The sequence below is a fragment of the Lepisosteus oculatus genome, chromosome 26 (assembly GCF_040954835.1).
Source record: "Lepisosteus oculatus isolate fLepOcu1 chromosome 26, fLepOcu1.hap2, whole genome shotgun sequence".
NCBI lineage: Eukaryota > Metazoa > Chordata > Actinopteri > Semionotiformes > Lepisosteidae > Lepisosteus > Lepisosteus oculatus.
In genome coordinates, this window is record NC_090721.1 from 5,973,580 (window position 1) to 5,992,987 (window position 19,408).

Sequence of the window (19,408 nt, forward strand, 5' to 3'; positions counted from 1 at the left end):
AAATCATATAGGACAGGTCCTTAATTTCAGGAAATGTGGTGGATTTCTTGGCACTGGTCTGTAGCACCTCCAGCTCTCTCAAAATGTGTCCAGGGAAGATTACAGCACCATTGAGTCCTATTGATCAGCATTGCTGTAAAACCTTAACAGCTATGGAGAAAAGCTTTTCAAACTTTCAGTTTTAATCATCACACTGTATTTCTCTTAGACTTGCAACACCCATGATATACTACTAAAACCAGAATTTTTAATCATTTATTTTACACAGAACACATTGATCTACTTATGTTCAAACTGACGTTTTCAAAGCGAATATTAAGACACTTAAATAGTTCAAGATATATATCTTCGAAAGCAGTATTTCTGTGCAGTAATGATATAAACTAATCACATACTGTAAATGAAACTAATAATATTACATTATATGAATAGTTAAAGGACATACTATATGTATTTGTTAAAATTCAGGAAAATATTAGATTACTTTACATCTGTATAAAGTACATTAGTAGTGCATCTTAATTATATTATGTATTTTAGGGCCTACTTTGTTTATTAAGCACATTTTTTATTTAAAAAATGTATCATTGTAGATAGATCGTGCAGCTTACATTTTATAGTAATATATTAACAGTAGTACTAATATGTATAAAAAATGTAGTAATTTAAAGGTTTCGGGCCACAGCTGTTGGTAAGAAAGCCAGATACCAGCCATGCCATGAAAATAGATGGGAATATACTTTCATATTCAGTAATTCCATCTGTATGAATCTCATTTCTGTTTCCTGCTGGTACCATACTGCAAATTCATCTGTAGAGTCTCTGGACTGTTAAAACTCCTGTTAAAAGGAATTTATTATAATTATATAATTATAATTCTCTTCCTATTAGGCAAATTCAAAATGCAGCAGGTGTCAGTTTATGGAATCCATTTCCACCATTTTTAGCAATTAAATTTAGGTATAACAATTCTAACAGTAGTTTCAAGAAAACGTTTAGGAGATATTCCACAATGAAATAACAACAATTACTTTCTCTTATTATTGTTTGTGTCGGGAGCTTGGAGCAGATGAATTGTATTTGTCAAAAGAATTAACCTGTAATGTGTGTGTATGTGAACAGAGCAGGCTCTGTTTACAAAGCCTTCCTGTTGTGGGAATGTGGATCGGATTATTTGCTTTTCTTTTTCTTCAAGGTATTCAAGTGCCCTTTTACAAACACTGCATTCCTTCTGCCAAGACCTTCAGCAGAGTAAGATAAATGCTGCTCAGATGAGAGCAGAATTCAAACTCCATCGTTCTTTAACCAGGGGTGGCTCTGTCTCGTGTTTATTTGACTTGGCATATTTGACATTCAGGTTTTCTGTGCCGCAGATGTTGTTCAGTGGATCCAACAGGGTTGGGAGTGCTGGGAAGGGTTGTTCGAGTTGTGGCCGTCCACCACCTTGTGCTAATGCTGTAAAGTACAGCTCCATGTATCACCTTTGCTCACAGTGCAAAGGTGGAACATAGAGGATCCATGAAGGGTCGGGTCCTTCTGTCTTCTCCAGTTTGAATCGTGAGTGGCCAATATTTTGTTACTACCAACAACAAAATAACTTGGGAGTAAAAGAAGAAATGGCTTCGTTAAAGAAGAAGAAACGGCCAGTATTTAATGCCAGTTTCACTGACCAATAAAAAAAGTCGGAATATAAAAGGAATATAAAGGTTTATAAACGAGCTTGCAGGTCAAATGACTAGTGAATTGAAACTAACAGCCTCCTTTAAGTTCACTGACATTGAAAAGTCTTCCTCAAAACAGTTCAAGGCAAGTTGTTTGATTTGGGTAACATCCAATGCATCAGTGTAATATCAGATAGTTTTAAATGGTTAGTTTCCAGAAGAATTCTTCCACACAGTGATATAACCTTCTGGTATGGAGCTAAGGGAATCTGTAAATTTCACGGGGTTGGGGGGTTACCTAAGAATTCTGCTTGATTGCTGTGGTTGGGGACCAGTGCCTGGAACTCAATGTACAAGAGCAGATGAAAGAAGGATTTGGGATTGATACAGTCATTAGATGAGCAATTATGGTCCGTCTCAAGAACAGAGTTAAGCACCAGGACCTTATGTGCTTCCCTGAAGTGACCCCATTGCTCACAGTCGTTGGCTGTCCTTCAGATCCAGTGTTGCAATCCAGTGTGAACATGAGTTAACACAAGACACAAGCAGAGAACGGTCTCACGATGTGACTATTGATTGACTATTGGCCATGGACTACTACGTGATTGCAGTCCATATTTTGTTACCCCCATGTCTCGAAATGAAGCACTCTGGATACAGATTGTAAACAGGCTGAAGCAGAGAAATGGAACAAATCTGTTCCTGCAGGAAAACAAATAATAATAACATTAATAAGCTAAGGCTCCAAATTAAAGACTGTAGCGTCTGAGCTAAGAAGATTAAAATGAAATAATGCAATAAACATAATCCATAAAAATATGTTTCCTTCCTAAAAATAACAAATGCTTAATGTGTCCTTGTACATTGTGTACCATTATGTGGTATTAACTTACGCCACATAATGAAGATAAGATATAAAGGTGCATTTATTAATACTACAAAGAAACAAGTAATAGGTTTATTCCATGCTGAAAAGAGAAGTAAGAAAACAACAGCCCACAGCTGAAACGTTGAGTTTTCTTTCTTCTCTTTTCAGCATGGAATAAACCTATTACTTGTTCCTTTGCAGCTTACACATGCTCATGCAGCTACCCAACTGAACTACTTTATTAAAACTATACCTTTCTTTAAATGCTGCATTTGTGCTGATTGTATCCTTACTGTGAGATATCACTTTAAAGTTAGAGAGGACAGTTTGGCACTGAACAAACTGGGGAAAAGCATGTTTGTGAAAAGCCCTCTCGTACAGGAGACAGGAAATCCTTGCTTTGATTCTGAGCTGAGCCACTAACCTACTGTACAGTATGAACCAGAGCCACCATACCACCCTGTGCCCGCTTCTGCAGCTGCAGCACTGGCAACATACATCATCTTCATTTGCTGCTGGGAGGGGTGCAGTCAGACAGGAGCTTCTCGATCTGATTATGTCGATTTACGGGTTTTGCAGTGCTTGTTTTGGCCTTGGAGCTGCTCTCCTTTCTCGTCTTATCCATTTCTCTGTGCAGCTGTGGAGTTTGTTTTTTCGCACCTGTCGTGCTGTAGTGGTGTCTACATTCAGAGCAAGACCAGACTTGAAGAACTGGTCACAAAATTGCAGTGAGTAGTTAGAATTCACCTAGTTTTGAACATTAAAGCACTCATGAAGTTTTAGTCAAATTCTAACAAGACAAAAATTAAAACAAAATGATATTTAACATGGGTATGGTAAATAGTGCATAGAGTTGTGTTAATACTGTATACTGTAGTAACTTTCCACTTTATTAATACCGTCACTCTGGGGTCTTTCATTTTTTAACTGCTGAAGATTTAACACAATATCATCAACACAACCTATAAAGAAGATATTTATGTTCTTTTGTATCTTTCAAGCATTATTTTTTACACTACACCTGTAATATATGGCATTAAAGCATTTAAAAAATGTCCTAATTAAGGTAATGCATCAAGATTTTCTTAAACCTATTGATTAAAGAATATCCAAGTAAACAGAGTACAAATGCGTCAGATTTAACAGAGAAATTAGTTGTCATTTTATATCAAATTTAAAATAGCAGCAGGTTATAGTTAAAGCCAGAAAACTACATTTGACAAGCTGTAACAAGAGAAAAAATATTTAAAGAGAACAGACATTCAAAATTGGCCATTGTTAAATATTGAAATGTTCTTTTTTTTGTCTTATGTTCTGTTTGAGGAAAAAAATGTAAACAGAGAATGTCATAACAATGTATGACATGCTGCATTTCTGGGTCCTGAGATATGCGTGTGTTTCAGAAATTTCACATGGCAGACAATCCAGGATTTAATACTGCAGAGGCACGAGGCATGGAACTTAATATCACACAAGCCACACTCCACTTCCTATCATTATTTTGATTAAAACCAGCTCAAAACAATCTTGTTCAAGATCTGTTAGAGTAGGGGGGTCATTTGCTATTGAAACACCAGCTCACTACACTCTTAATATACCTCTTCCAAAGGACTCTGTTTTAGCTTGTTTTACACATTTGTGGAATAATAATTTTACACAATTGCACTCCAAAACCGTTAGAGAATTCTTGGTTTTATAATTCAGACACATTACTCCAACTGGTCAACTGCAGGGAAGTCTTAAAAAATACCAATTTTCGTATAAAAAAGTGCCACCTCTCTCCTAGAGAAACTAGTTACACTAGTTTGTGTGAGGTTACAGTCAGTGCACTCGCTCGGCCATTGTTTAATCGCAAATTATCTCATTCCTAAGGTAACACAAATGGAGAGTCTCTTGATATCCAATCCCCATGTGTTGCTGACAATGTGTTGGGGGTGGGTTTCCTCTCCAATTATATTCCAGATTTCTTTACTGCAGTTGTTTCACAGCAAGCAGGTCACAGGTCTATTGAATACAGTATGTTCAGAATTTATTGAATACACTGAAGCAAAGTATATAGGAAGAGCTTCAGATTTGCTAGGCCCTGTTCTATATCGTTAATTTCAATTGTGTTTTGCATGCAAGCTCACTACCTTCTTCTTTTTCACTGCACATAGTATTGTTTCATTGCCATGTTTGTCCATGCAATTGAAGGACGTTTTTGACAGTATGTTGTTCCATGCAAAATATACACCACTGTCATCTCTCAGTTTTAGGCTCTTGTTACAGCCTCTAGCTCATTATCTTTGAGTGTCTTTTGCAATGCAGTTATGAAGCTCTCCAACACCTTGCTGGTGCATGACAAGAGTCTCAGTGTTGTGCATGCAGATGTTTGGCAGAATGCTGAACTAGGGATAAGTAACAAGATGTCTTGGTGTCAGTGCAATTCTGCCTCTCTGTGGAACACCCAGAGGACTCAAGCACTCTGGTAGCTTAAAATTCAATGAAAAAGCAATTGATATGAATGCTGTAAACAGCTCTGTAGTCTTGGAGTTGACTGCAGTATCCAAGCTAAGTGCTGGTAGAAATAAGAAATGCATTTACACCTCTTGCAGTATTAATGCACAATATATTTGCTGATTAGCATATATCGGCACTTGACATGTGGTTTTGATTAAATGGCCACACAACACATGTAGAGCCCATTTCCAACATCATAAAGGTTAGTGATGTGTAGTGGTGATGCGGGTAATAAAATCTATTTAACATTATTTGATCCGTTTGCTCACACACCCCTGGGAAGTAATGAGCAGCTACAGAATGGCTAGAGTAGAGAGCATTCTTTTCCCCAGAATTTGTTAAATCTAAAAGAAGTAATTTTGCATATTCTAGCTGAGCTGTGCTAAATGTGTTCTCTTGACAAAGTCTAAGGTGGGAAAACAAACTCAGATTATTGTGATTTGTTGGTATTTATGTATTTATTTGCTTCTGTTTGTGATTATAACTTCCCTAAGCCATATATATTCAGATGCTACTTGGCCCCTCAAAATATACGGTGCAGTATACTGTATATATTCATCTTCTAATTGCAATGCTATTACTATAACCCTGCTACAGTACATTCTTGCAATGATTTGTATTAAAGATTATGTTACTTAGCCTCATTCAAGTAAAATGTTACCAGTAAATCATTATAGATATACTTATTTTTCTACATAATATACAAATGGTTGCATAATAAGATATTATTTAGTTTACATCTTCAGTACACATTTCCAGAATTTTTGCGCTTTGCAAGAAAACAAATGATGAACACAGCATATATCCAATATTTTCATTCCGATTTCAAAACATTTTCTCAGATCATACAATAGGCATCTCTTTTAAGCTGACAAATATAATCTCTCGGTTGTAACTTATTGATTCAATAACAGTGAAGTGAGTGTTCTGCTATATTTCAGGTGTTTACTTACCAGCTGGAGTTGGTGGCCTATATCCAGGTAAGATCTTCATTGATGAATGAGACTAAAAATGACCATCATAACTTCTTCACACACACTACACATTACTATTTTTAACAACACAAACATTAATGCAACCGACAGCACAGGCACATGATTATTTGTTACTGGGTATTTTCAGGTGTGTGTTTCATGTGTTTTATATAAACAATCGTGTATGTTTTCAAACTTGCCATGTAAGCCAATCTTTCTATTTGATGAATTTGTCAAGCAGTTGGGCATAAAAGGGCTTTTATATCTCTTTGTTTGCAAAGAGTCTCCTTGAAATCAAAACAAATACTAAAAACATAACATAAGATGCTTGAATTCATAGCGAAACATTCAGGTTTCATCTTCTTGAATTATTGAATTTTGTTAACTCCACAAGGCTGGGATTAATTCCATATTTGAGAAAATACCTTTTCTAACAATTGGGCTGTCACTGATGCTGTTGATTTTGAATGGCTGATAATCTTCCGGTCTTTCTTACAGGAGCTGGGGGAGTACCAGGATATAAACCTGGAAAACCAGCAGGTGACTACATTTTCTTTTATTTCTGTTTCTTATTGTTATATATATATCTTTATATCTCTTTATATACAGTATATATTTAACTGTTTTATATTAGAACCTGTTTTTAGGTGACAAGTTTTGTTTTAAGAAAATGATACAGTACATGCAGAGGGTCCTCAGAAAAAATGCATTTGTTGTTTATACAGTATCTGTCCTTTTCATAGGGGTGATTTATTTTAGAAAGATACCTGTCAACTACTCCTCAAGAAAAATATTTTCACAATCAGATATGAAAGAATGGAGTGATTCATGAAAGGGTTTTATTCAGTTGTTTTTCAAATAAGTGAGCGATTCTCTGTTTTTAAATGTAATAAAAATAATAATTTGAATCACCAGCAGAGATGTTAAATGATTTGATTTTTGACTGTAGCTCCCTTTGGGGCAGCTGGTCTGGGAGGAACTGGCCTGGGCCCTGCAGGAGTTGGGACTGGTGTCGGGACAGGTAGAGTTTTTCAGCTAACTCACTTCTAATATTTACTTATATTATTTACAGTGTACAGTATATTATTCTTTTTAATATAAGAGCATAAGAAAGGTTACAAATGAAAGCTGTCCCTTCCACTTATTTTGCTCATTTGGCTAATAGATTAACGATCAAAGACTTCCACCTGTCCTTTTTTTAAAAGATGGTACAGAATGAGCTTCAACCAAAGCACTAGGGAGTCGTTTCTAGACTCCTGTGATCCCCTCTGTTTATCGACATCTGTTCAGTCTTCTGCCTGTAATATTGATTGACATTGATATTGATTAATGATTCTGAAGCCTTCTGTTTTGAAGTCTTCTGAAATGACTTTTCAGGACTGGGAACTTATGAATTAGTCCTGCATCCCTATAAATCTGTTTACTTGTTTCTCCAACCACCCCAAGCAGAAAACAAACTTTAAAGGTGTTATATAGTCTTGTCACTCTTATCTGTTTCAGGCACATTAACAAAGTGTTCCAACACCACTGAAGAGCTGAATGATAGCGGCTCACAACAGAGCAAAACCAGAGCCCAGAACCTGAAATACTAATCTATAAAATAAGTCTAAATGAATCTCCAAAAGCATGGACTGTTGCTTGCATTCAAAGTATCATTAACTTGAAGTGTTGTATTTAATTTTGTTTGATTTTTTTTTTTTGCTACAGGAGCTGTCGGCAAACCACCAAAGCCAGGAGGTAAGCTGTGCTCTCTTCAGTCTCACTACACTGACAGTTTTACAAGAGTGAGACTTTCTATTGCCTTCCTCCGCTGACCCACAGTATACAGAATTGTGAATCAGACAAAACAACTCAGGCTCGGTGGTTTTGGTTGCAAAATGTTAATCGCACACATGGTGTATTTCTGCATTTCTTTTTCCATATTTTATTTAAAATGTAAATCACCCAATTAGGGCCAGGATTATATCAAAGCTTTAACTTATCTCCTAGTCACAAATTCCAAAACACATATTTACTGGCAGGTTTCTGCTGGGCAGAAGAGAGCTTCTGGCATGCAAAAAGACCAGCGCTAAGGTTGTATTTTTGCGGTTGGTGAATTTGGTCAAAGTTTTGATGAAATACAGGCTTCAAACAGCCTTGGGATTCCATAGAATTCATGCATATGCCAGTAGCCTCAGATCTATACACAAATTAAAGTTTCTGCAACCCTGCTAAAACGTCAAACACAAAACTAGACACCTCAGCGATTAGTAATTCACAGCTGGTCCATGCGACATCAGTGCCTGAAGGCAACTTGTGGGCTTGGATAGAGCTAAAATTAGTCAAGTGCAAGGTCTGAAGACTTGGGGAGCCCTGGTTTAGGGGCAACATGTTCACTGCCATATGAGCATGTTTAGCCTGCTGTACTGTAAGCCATCTGCATTTAGAGTACATAGCTGTGTCAGCTTTCAAGGGTACCTAATGACTGAACCTTTTTGTCTTTAGCTCTTCTAATCAAGTGGGGCTGATTTTCTTGTTGCTGGGCACAAAGGGTTTGGCTCAGAGCCACAACATCCTGTTTGGGCGTGCAGGAAAGCAAAGATTGGGGGACATGATCATTTTCTTCCAGCACCCTTATCTAAGTGATGATTGCATAAGTGTGAACCTACTTCCAACGCTGTCTGAACAATGCTCCTGCTCTCCTGATTAGTGTTATTCTAACTTTGGCTCTACAATAACTGGAAACCTCAGCAAACCAATTTGTCGCAGGTTTCACACCGATACTGTACTGTAAATATTGTTTTATTTCTATTCTATGCTATACAGTTTCAGCACATTAAAACAGTTTTGCCATTATGTAATTTCCTAAACCCAGATTTGATCAGAACTAGTATTACAGTATGTGTTTGGAGAGATAAGGAATTAAATAAAGGCAGCTGCTCTAGATAAGATATGGAGCTGCTTAAAGCAAGGCCTTCTAAGAACTTTATTATTATTATTATTTTATTATTATTGTTTTAATCAGTCACTGAGTTTAAATAAGCAACTTAGAATATGTAGACAAGACCAGAAAAATTCAAATGTTTAATCTGCGTTGATTTTGGCCTGGTTTCATAAACTGCAATTTGATTCTAGAAAGTGATGCCCGATTCTCTAACCACTGCATTTTGCTGTCTGCTTTTATGGAAGAAATTCTATGAATTATTTGTCAGGAACTAAACAGTAATGTCTGACAGTTCCCAATCAACAAAGGCTTTGTGGTTCCTACAAGACAATGGAGACTATTCTACACCCTCCTGCCTCAATCATTTTCTTAAGTGTTTCCCCACAAAAGAAAACAACCTTTGGCATCTCAGAGGACTGTAAGAAAATGCATGTGGGAATATGCATTGGTTTAATGGTAACATTTCATCTTTTGGTGCATTTTCCATTTTGTGGCTCAGGTACTGTAAGCCTAAAATGTAACAGTATTTCTCAGAACTTCCATTTTGGAAAAAGATGAGCTATATTGAATTTCGAGTAATTGTAATAGAACTTATACATTACTTCCTCGCCAGAACCTTATTCCAACTATACTGGAGTGGATATTGTAGCAGAGCAGTTCCAGACAGGGTAGAAGAAAGGGGTCTTATTTACAGTAAGCTCCACACGCCATAGACAGTTAGCAAACCGAAATGAATCTACAGTCCGTGCATGCCTCTGGAATTGGACCCAGGATCCCTGAGTTGCTGCCATCATGGTTTCCAGCCCTCACACGTGTGAGTCTCGAGATCTTTTTGAAAAAAGATACAGCATTTACAGTATGTAAGTTGGTGGGAGGGCGTGGGGTGTCGGTGGATTTTACCGTTGTAAAAAAACGCTCAAGTGTCAAGAGTTTGCATTGACCAATTGAGAATTACTGAAGGTTTGCTGCGAAACAGAATGAATAAAACCAAGCACAAGTGTCTAAACCAAATCAATGGATAAAAAGGGGGAGCCCAGCTTGAGCATGTGCATTTAATTCATCTCTGTTTGTGCCATCAGCACCATTACCCGTCCCTACCAAGCAAGCCCCACTTTGGCTTGCAACCATTAAAGTGATACCAATCCTTCATAGCCTTGCACCGCAGGCCTTGAAACGGCTGTGTGTCTGCACGTACACTTGCAGATGAAGTTAGGTGCTCATTAGAAACAGCTGGGATGGCTTAACAAACCAAGAATATGCCATACTACTCGTGAAGTGCTTCTCCGGCAGTGTGATGCCTTGTTGAAATAAAGATGACACAAGTCAGAACTGCCAGATGCTCATGATACATGAAGCCAAGACAGCTTTTTGCAAAGGCAGATTCCACGCCAGATTTTACTACAGGGTTATGGGTCACAGACAAAAGATTATTTTTTATAAGAACACCTCTGTTCTTTAACATTTGGACAGAGGCCCTGGAATGGACCTTTCATTCGTTTTGAAGGCATCTCATTAAGACTTTGGACATGGGGTTGTTTAAAGCTGAGGTTCAATAGCTGTGGCACACAGCATTTAGAACATTCAGATAAATGCAGCTGTAGATCAGAACCTGATTCCAAGAACCCATTCCCGGGATTCTGGTGTCTTCAGGTATAGGGGCCTTGCTTTCTCAGTGGAAAGCTGGCTGAACAATAACGTATGGCTTTTTACACACAGCAGATGGTTAGCCAGGGTGCTGATACTGGATTCGTGTCCTGCTTAATGTTATTGTTCAGTCTGAATATTTTGACAGTCATTCTGATGAGAAAAAGGTCAGCTTTCTCATTTCCATTATTCGTTCAAGGATTATTGTGAAAAGGCAAGTCACTAGAGACACAGGCGCTTTCCTGAACTGTACCTCACAGCCTGGATCACATCCGTGCTTCACAATTTTGTTCACAGCATTGAGAAAAGCGGCCAGGGAGATTAATCAGGAAAGTCGTTTGTGTCTTTGTGCAGAACATCTGCTTTATATTACAGAGATCAGACCTGTTCTTAAAACCATCATTTAATATGAAATGAAATTCATTTCATTATCGAATATGAAATTGCTGTAGGCCATGCTGATGAGTAATTGCCCATATTTATAAGCTGACCCCATTATTACTGCTTTCAATCCCTTGCCATCAGAGAAGAGGGCCCCTACATCATCTTTTACAGTGATCCATAGAAAGAAAATAACTAAAACCAGAGTTCGGCAGTGACTGAAATCCATGTTTAAAATTCCAAACTGAATAAAACTGTTCCTCAGAGTTGGGAAATGAGATTATGTAGTAGTTTGGCATTGACGATTTTTGACAAAAACCAACCAGAACATCTACAACCTCCTTAAATGTGTATTTAATGTCAGTATGCAGAACAAATTAAGACCTTCTTGGAAGATGTAGAGTCCCAGAGATCCTCTCATTGCCCTCACATTATATAGTTCAACAAACACAACTGTTTGCAAAATAAAGACATTAGGCCACTGTACTGTACTGGAATGGTTTATTATTAACACAGAATTAATAACAGGAAACACATCATTTGTAGTGTTTCCAAATATGATATTGTTAGAACCATCAGAACTATCTGAACTCAAAGTGAGGTCTTCTGACAAAACAATGTGTTTGGTTAAAAGCAGCCTAGCAGGTTCAGAAAGTTGAACGGAATTTCTAGTGGCTATTAATCATGCTTTCCTCCAGCTAATTTCAGAAAATTACAATCTTTTGTTTAAAAGACACATTGCTCATCAAAAAGGCACAACACTTGATTAATTCTGTTCAATCCACGTTACTCTGTTGGTTTGGAGTCATTTATTTTTAGGAATTGGATTTTTTTATAACTGAATGCCTGAACATAATCTTTAAAAATTGAAAAATGGATTCTGAGACAGACCTGAGTTGCTCATGACAGTATCATTCCTCTGCTCTGAGCTGTCAGAAAAGCATTCTTACTGGTGAGCGCTCAACACATATGCGAACCATCTGGGTACGGTTAAGCCCATAGCCAGCACAGTCTTCTACTTCTACAGACAGTAGATCTCTGTATTGACATTTTTGGTTCATGATTTGCACCATAGATTTACTTGAGACATAATAAAAAACAGTAATGAATGAGGAGGTATTGGACGACTGTCTCTCGGCCTAAGTAAAATAAACTCTTGTAAATTTGAGATGTTTCCAGGGAGATGTAATTTGTTTACTGTCAGGTCCTAGACTGTGCATGCTGCTGGCATCCTTTTGGCTCAGGATAGAAAAAGAATGGTCATTCTCTAGTACCAAGAAACACTGAACAGAAATGTCTTCTTTGAAGCTTGCCTTCTGTAGTAAATCTGAAAGGAACTGCAAATGTCACAGAAGTCATTGAAGTTGCCTTAAGTCCTTAAGCCTGAAACACTTAAGCTGTTCCAAATATCCGGCCTGCTTAAAGAAACATTGTTTTTTATTATGTAGGATTTTGTTAAAAACAAATATTTATTAGCCCTCCATCAGCTTGCATTCCTGAAACATTTGAGCTGAATGTCTGACAGCAGTTAAGAAAAAAATATATGTTTTACATTGCCATACCATAACATAGTGAGTTGTTCAGTAATGTACAAACTCAACCAAACAGATTGACTTCTTCTGGACTGCATGAGACATAATCTATCCTACACTCTTTCAATACCTTTGGTTTCTTAAGGGGACATTAATGATAACAACTGTCTGATTAAGAATGACTTGCAGGAAGAAAAAGAGATAAGACTGGCGACAAACATTAGATTCAGCTCACCGCCTCTGTAAGTTATTTTATCTGTTAGCACTATAGCAAGATATACTTCTATGACTGTTTCCCTCCCAGAACAGCAGACTACCATAGCAATTCTTCCAGCTGGCAGGACACAGCAGACGTGATAGCTTTTTTATAAAAAAAATCCTTCCCCCTTGAAAGATACTATAACATACAGTATAAAGGCACCTGCCTTGAATGTAAGCAAACAAATGCAGAGATAATATATGATTACACAAAGCTCCATATTTTTTTTTAACTCCAATCTACAACCCTTTTTTACACACAGTATGTTGATGGAGCATTCAAAATCAAGTTAACTGTCACTATCACCCTTTAATTGACAACATTCATTTACCAAATGCAGCTTTCAAAAGAGTGAAAACCATCAGTGCCTGTTCAACTTCTGGCCGGGATCTGAAAGATGAAAAAGTTTCTAAAAATGAAGTCACATCCGTTGCCCATCTGTCCAGCTGTCAGAAGAGCAGCAGTCGAATACTTTCTTGACTTCAAGCTTCAAAATTTCACTTGAAGCATTCTTGACCTGTAACGCCATTCCTCCTACATGATATTGATATGATGTGATATTTAAGCCAATGTAACATTTGGAGTGCTTCTACCTGTCATATCAGACCATTCTTCTGACCAGTCATTCATCACAAGACCTTTCAGAGAGCCATTCATAATAACTTTAGAGCAATACGAAATGAGACAAGGCCTTTTGGCCTATCTAACGAGTTTGACAGTTATTTAAGGCCTAGTCCCAGCCAATACTCTCTTTATGACCTGCACATCAAACCTTTCTTTTGTCATTGTCTCTATCAGATGGCATGACTATTTTAATTACAGTAGACCAGCATGCTCTGAGCTAAGAGTCAATTAAATAATGGTAATAGAGGAAACGTTCTGGAGGTTGTAGTAGTAACACTGTCAGTTACAGGTGATGTAACAAAAGCGAGTGAAAAACTGGAATCACTGTCTTGGCATCAGTCACTTGAATCAAATTCTAGGTTATTGCAAACGATCTTCTCCCCCTCCGTCTACCCATTTGGTATACTGGGTGACCCTTAAACCACGAGATATAGGAGAGTCCTGCAATTACTGTCAGATTTACAGAGCAGGATTTGTAAAGAGAAGATGTCATTGTACAGCAGTGGTGTCCAGTCCTGGTCCTGATGACCCACAGGACTGGGATCCACTGCTGTACAATGACATCTTGTCCCAGCCATTCTAGTTCTTGTCCCAGCCGAGCCCTCCACTACAGCATAAAACCCTTCACTGACATAATCATAATAAGATTAATTTAAACGAATTGTTCCCAGCTGTTAAACATGCTGGAGTTTTAACCGTTGTGTTGTAAGTGAAATAAAATGCCAAACCTGCAAACAAAATGCACATATTCGATTGAAGCAAGATCTTAGAGCAAGTGAGGCTTCAGTGATCTGGTGGGATGGAATGAAAACCAGCAGGTGTGAAGGTCAGCAGGACCAGGGCTGGGAACCGCTGCTGTACAGAGACACCCGACAATGCACACCTTGGCCAGCAGAGGGACTTTTTTATCATACATAGTTTCAGAAGAGGATGGGAGGAGATGCTATGAATTATCCCTTCATGGGTGCAGCACTGAACTGGAAGTCTAAAATTAAGGGAATTTTGAGCAATAAAACAGAATATTTGTTGCACGGCCTGTAGTGTCTAAATGAAATAAATATGTGCAAGAAGGAGGTCCAAACCTCCTATACCAGCTTTGTTCATTTCACATTCTAAAGTAATGAGATTTGCTTGGTTTCATCAGACTTAATCAAAATAACATTTGTTCACTTCTGTCATTATTATCTCAAGCATATGGGTTCTTTTCAGAAAAGACCTTTTCAATTTTGTGCTGCGCTCTGTTTATTACCGGAATGACTTCAGTTGGCATTGGTTGGGCTCAGGCTTGTTAAGACGTCATTATGACACCCAGGCTGGGACTCTGAGAGCTTCTCTGCATGCCTCCTTCATGAGTACTCAAGCGCTGTCCAAATGTAATTGCGAGCTCTGTCTAGTGCTGAGCAATTCTCCTGAATTCATCCTGAGAAAAACGAGTCTCTTATTAGTGGATCTGCTGTCAGGTCGCAGGTTAATTAACATGATTTGGAACCACTATTTCTACAAATATATGGTGAAGTGGGACCTTGGAAGTCTTAGTTCCTCAGAGCCCATCAGATTGCAAACTTCAATTCAATTTGGTGTGGCAGCACTCAGTTGTGTTGGATTTCAGCCATGAAATACTCTACTCTGTTAAATACACCAGGCACAGCTGGCTCCAAAATGTTTCCTTACAGCTTTGTTGTTTGATGCCATCTCCCTGGTACTATTAACACCGATCTTTAGACCCTAGTAATATGCATTGAGAAAAAAAAACAGTTGCACTTTTTCTCTTGCGTATCAGCTCAACTGTAGAGACACAGATAGCAGTGAAACAGGAGCAAGAAATGTGAGAAAAGACCAGCCCCACTGTTCGCCATCAGATGGTCGTGCAAAGGCTCTGCAACAGCAGACATTTCTTAAGGAGCATTGCTCCTGCGGTTTGCAGAACGGCCAGCAGTTCTGCCACATTCAGGTGGTTTCTGCCACCTTGTTCTGCTGTTGGTGCTATGAGTTGGGAACCCACCTAGCCAGCAGCGATATCACCCTGCAACTCACAGCTGGCCAACCCATTGAAGCTCACCAGGTGTGAGCCTGGTCAGTACCTGGATGGGAGACCTCCTGGGAAAAACTAAGGTTGCTGCCGAAAGAGGTGTTAGTGAAGCCATTAAGGGGTGCTCACCCTGCAGTCCATGTGGGTCATAATGCCCCAGTAAAGTGACGGGGACACTATACTGTAAAAAGGTGCCATCCTTCGGATGAGACGTAAAACCAAGGTCCCGACTCTTTGTGGTCATTAAAAATCCCAGGGCGTTTCTCGAAAAGAGTACGGGTATTACCCCAGTGTTCTGGCCAAATTTCCCAATGGCACTTACCAATGTATGAATTGGCTTCATTACTCTGCTCTCCTCCCCACTAATAGCTGATGTGTGGTGAGCATTCTGGTGCTCTATGGCTGCTGTTGCATCATCCAGCTGGGGGCTGCACAGTGGTCGTGGGGGAGGGGACCCCATTACCTGTAAAGCGCTTTGAGTGGAGTGTCCAGAAAAGAGTTATATAGGTGTTTATATACAGTAACTATATAAGTTATATAAACTATTATAATTAATTATTATTATCTTGTCAGGTCTCTTTTTACAGTGCTCATCCCTGCAGGTGCTGTCTCTGCAGAGATCCCTTTACAGTTCATTCATTTGGCTGGAGGCAGTGTGTCCTAAAAACTGCCTGTCAGCATGTTCACCGAGCTTTGCAGCTGTGACTGGTCTGGTAGGGAAGAAAGCATCATCATACAAGCAGATTGGAGGGGTACACTTTGGTGCCTTGAAAGACCAGAAGCACTAATGACCCTCATTAGAAGAATCTTACCTTTTTATAGTGGTGCTGACAGGTGTACTGCTATTGCTGCCCAATTGAGTTGAAATCCCAGTGCAGTCTGAACCTGGCCCTTATATAAATATAAGTATTTAGGGGCTATTCTGGACTGCAAGTCAATTCTCTTTTCAAAAGGGCCAGATCCTCTATTTTTCTGAAGGAGCTTAAACATTTTAAGGTTGATAATTCGTTGTCCATCATGTTTTATCAGCCTCTTATTTATCTGCGCTCCAGTAAGTATTGCCCTGATCTGCTGGTTTGGGAATCTAAGTCTGAAGAGTAAGAAAAAAGTTTGGAATCCTGTCAAACTATGTCACTAAATCTCCCACTTGTTATTGTCTGAGAGTTTGGACAGACCTGGTTCAGTATATTATTATAACACTAATATCACTATTATAAACCTTTGGCATTACACAGGAACTCAAGGGGGTTTTGCATATGAAGATGTACATGGACACGTTTTTGAATTGTGGGTGTAAGCATGTGGGTATAAGATGTTTTTCATTATTGTGTTGTGCTTGGAAGCCACAACAGGAAAGCTCAGTGCAGTTCAATAACAAAAAACACTTAACAATAAGAATATTTAAGTACGCGTCAAGCTTTCCGTTACAGCGTTCAACGCAATTTATTTTATCAAACGCCTGTCTTAAATATTTCAATACCACTCACTTGAATGTTACAGTATATTGGTAACCTTAGAGCCTGAAAGGGGCTGAAATCAGAGCAGTGCCTGTAGTTTTGACGGAATTCCTGTTTTGTTTTGATTGCCTAGTGAATTGAGCTTAATGCAACAATGACTGCTGGATTACCTTACCTTAATGTGAGATAAATTAGCACTAAATGGGATGTTTAAAAAAAATCTGGCTCCACTGATGCAAAATTGATTCTTGTAGCTCAGTCTTGTTCACCCTTTCTCTCATTGCTGCATTCCCAAGTGTCTTTTTGATTTACAGAGACAGCAGTCACTTCAGTGGACTCTGCGTGTCCTGTTACTGTTCTGGGATATTCAGACGCTGGCACTTGGCCCTGGTGTGTTAGGCTCAACACCAGTATTTCATTTGATCTTGTCCTCTCCAGAATCAGCAGGCAAGAACCCAAGATAAATTGGTCCTGAGACTTGTGGAACTTTACATTGTAGCTCCTGCTGTAATGTAAAGGACTCAGAGACTGACGCACAGCCAACTGCAGTTTTACATTCAGATTTTTTATGTGGGGCTTACCTTGTCAGTAGAAAACAGATGAAAATATCAGTTCTACTCAACTGTTTAATGCTATGAATTCCTCTGAAAGAGTATTTGTTTGCTTTCTTTATAGATTTGCATGGTAAATAGGTATTGAGAGATTTATTCATCCCAATACTTCATGTCTCCCTTTTTATGTTTTACTTTGTATTCCTCACGCTTTGTAAATGTTTGACCGAGATGTTATTTTGAAAATCAAAATTAGTTTATTTGTTGTTTTGGGCAGTAAAAGAGACCCTTGTCTTAAGTATTTTTTTTTATACATTTAGTGTTTTGTGATTCCAAATAGAACATTTTCTCCCAAACAGAAATCTTGGCTACAAATGGAATAACAAAGCAAAATTATTGCAAAATATTTCCTGAAATAATGCTTCTTAATATGTTATAACACTTACCGCTAAGCAATAAAAGCCCTCTCTGTCAGTACACAATTTATATGAAATTACTTTCTCTCTACATTGTAAAATAAAGGCCCAGTCTGTCAGGGTTTCACTTTTATAAAAAACACATTTGGATCCAACTAGTTTGCTTCAAATTAGTATTGCTTTTCCATGCAATTGCTATGTCACAGAAAACATTGGTCATTTGGCAGGCATTTACATCATAAATCACACGTATTGTCAGAATTCTGATGTATAATCAGCTAAAAATGTGGGAAATAACACTGAATGTTCCAGCATTTTGCCTCCATGTGTTATGGAGACTGAAACAAACAGCAAACCACAATTTGTGCATGCAGGCGCTCTAAGGTTTAAAACAATCAACAGAGCAGTGTACTTTGAGAACAAGCACACTGCATTGAGGTTCACAACAAATCTCCTGAACCACAGACGTTCTGCATGGGTTGTGCTAAGCATCTTCCCAGATTTTTGTTGCTGCTAAGATAAAGAAAGAACTGGGACAGGAGTCCCCCTGTTCGGTGTCCTGCTTTTACAGCATTCAATGTAGCAAGAAATATCAACTGGAATGCTGGACAGGAGTAGTTAGGATCCATCAATCCATCCATTTTCTAGCCACTTACAGGGTGGCTAGAAATGCAAGCCACCTAGCCACAGACTGTAGCCCTGAGCCAGCATGTCACCAGATTACACGTGCGCGTTGGGCTGGTCTATCGCTGTTGGCTCGCGGAACCCCTCCACAGGGTGCTAGGATGTACCAGTGGTCAGTTTCAGTGAAGTCCTCCCCCACAAAAAAGCAGTCTATCACAGGGGAGTCATTCAGCAAAAAGATCTTCAGTTCCTCTTCTCCTGTGGAAGGATTTATCAGTCCTGTATACCCCTGGAAGATATGGAACACCCAAAATCTTTCACTGCAGGCTTCCCTTTACCTGGAATAAACCTATCCTCTACCTACCCTTAGACTCCTGGCATACTCAGCTGGACTCACCCATCAACTGAAAGAGACATTACCTGTCTCAAAGACCTACTGGTACTGCATAGCTATCTTTACCACTGGTGCCCAGTTTCCCTGTATAAAAACTACAGTACTACTCTGTAGGGACAAACAGAGAATTCAAATAAATCCAAGAATACATACTAGAAAAAGAAATGCTAAATTCTCACTGGATCCGTCTTTACTAAATCCAATCCAAAACAAAATCCTTTCAAGTCCTCATTATCGCCTTCTAACTTTTCAAACCTAAAACTGGCAGTAGAACTGCCGGCTGGCTGCTGATGTTAAAGCACAGCAGTTGAATAAACAGTCCTGTGCTCTCTTAAGTCTCTACAATTCAGGATACCACTAACACACCCTCCCAGCCTGAACTGCAGGAGGTCAGACAACCCCCTGCCCTCTGTATCTGACAGCCATTACACTGACTTCTGCTCCTCCAGGGAAATGTCTAATTGAAGCCAGAGCCTATCCCTGCAAGCAATGGGCACACTCTGGATGGAATGCCAATCCATCACAGAGCTGCTTTCAAATTGTATAGTATCCTACTGTAAGTCTAAGTTATG

General features: G+C 38.8%; 1 protein-coding gene across 9 annotated transcripts in view; it reads left to right on the forward strand.

Annotated features, from left to right (window-relative positions):
- Positions 1-19,408, forward strand: part of elna (elastin a) — a 67,119-nt gene that overhangs the window by 7,442 nt on the left and 40,269 nt on the right. For all 9 annotated transcript variants that reach the window (XM_069184378.1, XM_015367527.2, XM_069184380.1 and 6 more), the window contains exons 2-5: positions 5,970-6,008; positions 6,501-6,542; positions 6,952-7,023; positions 7,710-7,739. In XM_069184378.1, coding sequence (XP_069040479.1) covers positions 5,970-6,008; positions 6,501-6,542; positions 6,952-7,023; positions 7,710-7,739 — 183 coding nt within the window. The remainder of the gene's footprint in view (positions 1-5,969; positions 6,009-6,500; positions 6,543-6,951; positions 7,024-7,709; positions 7,740-19,408) is intronic.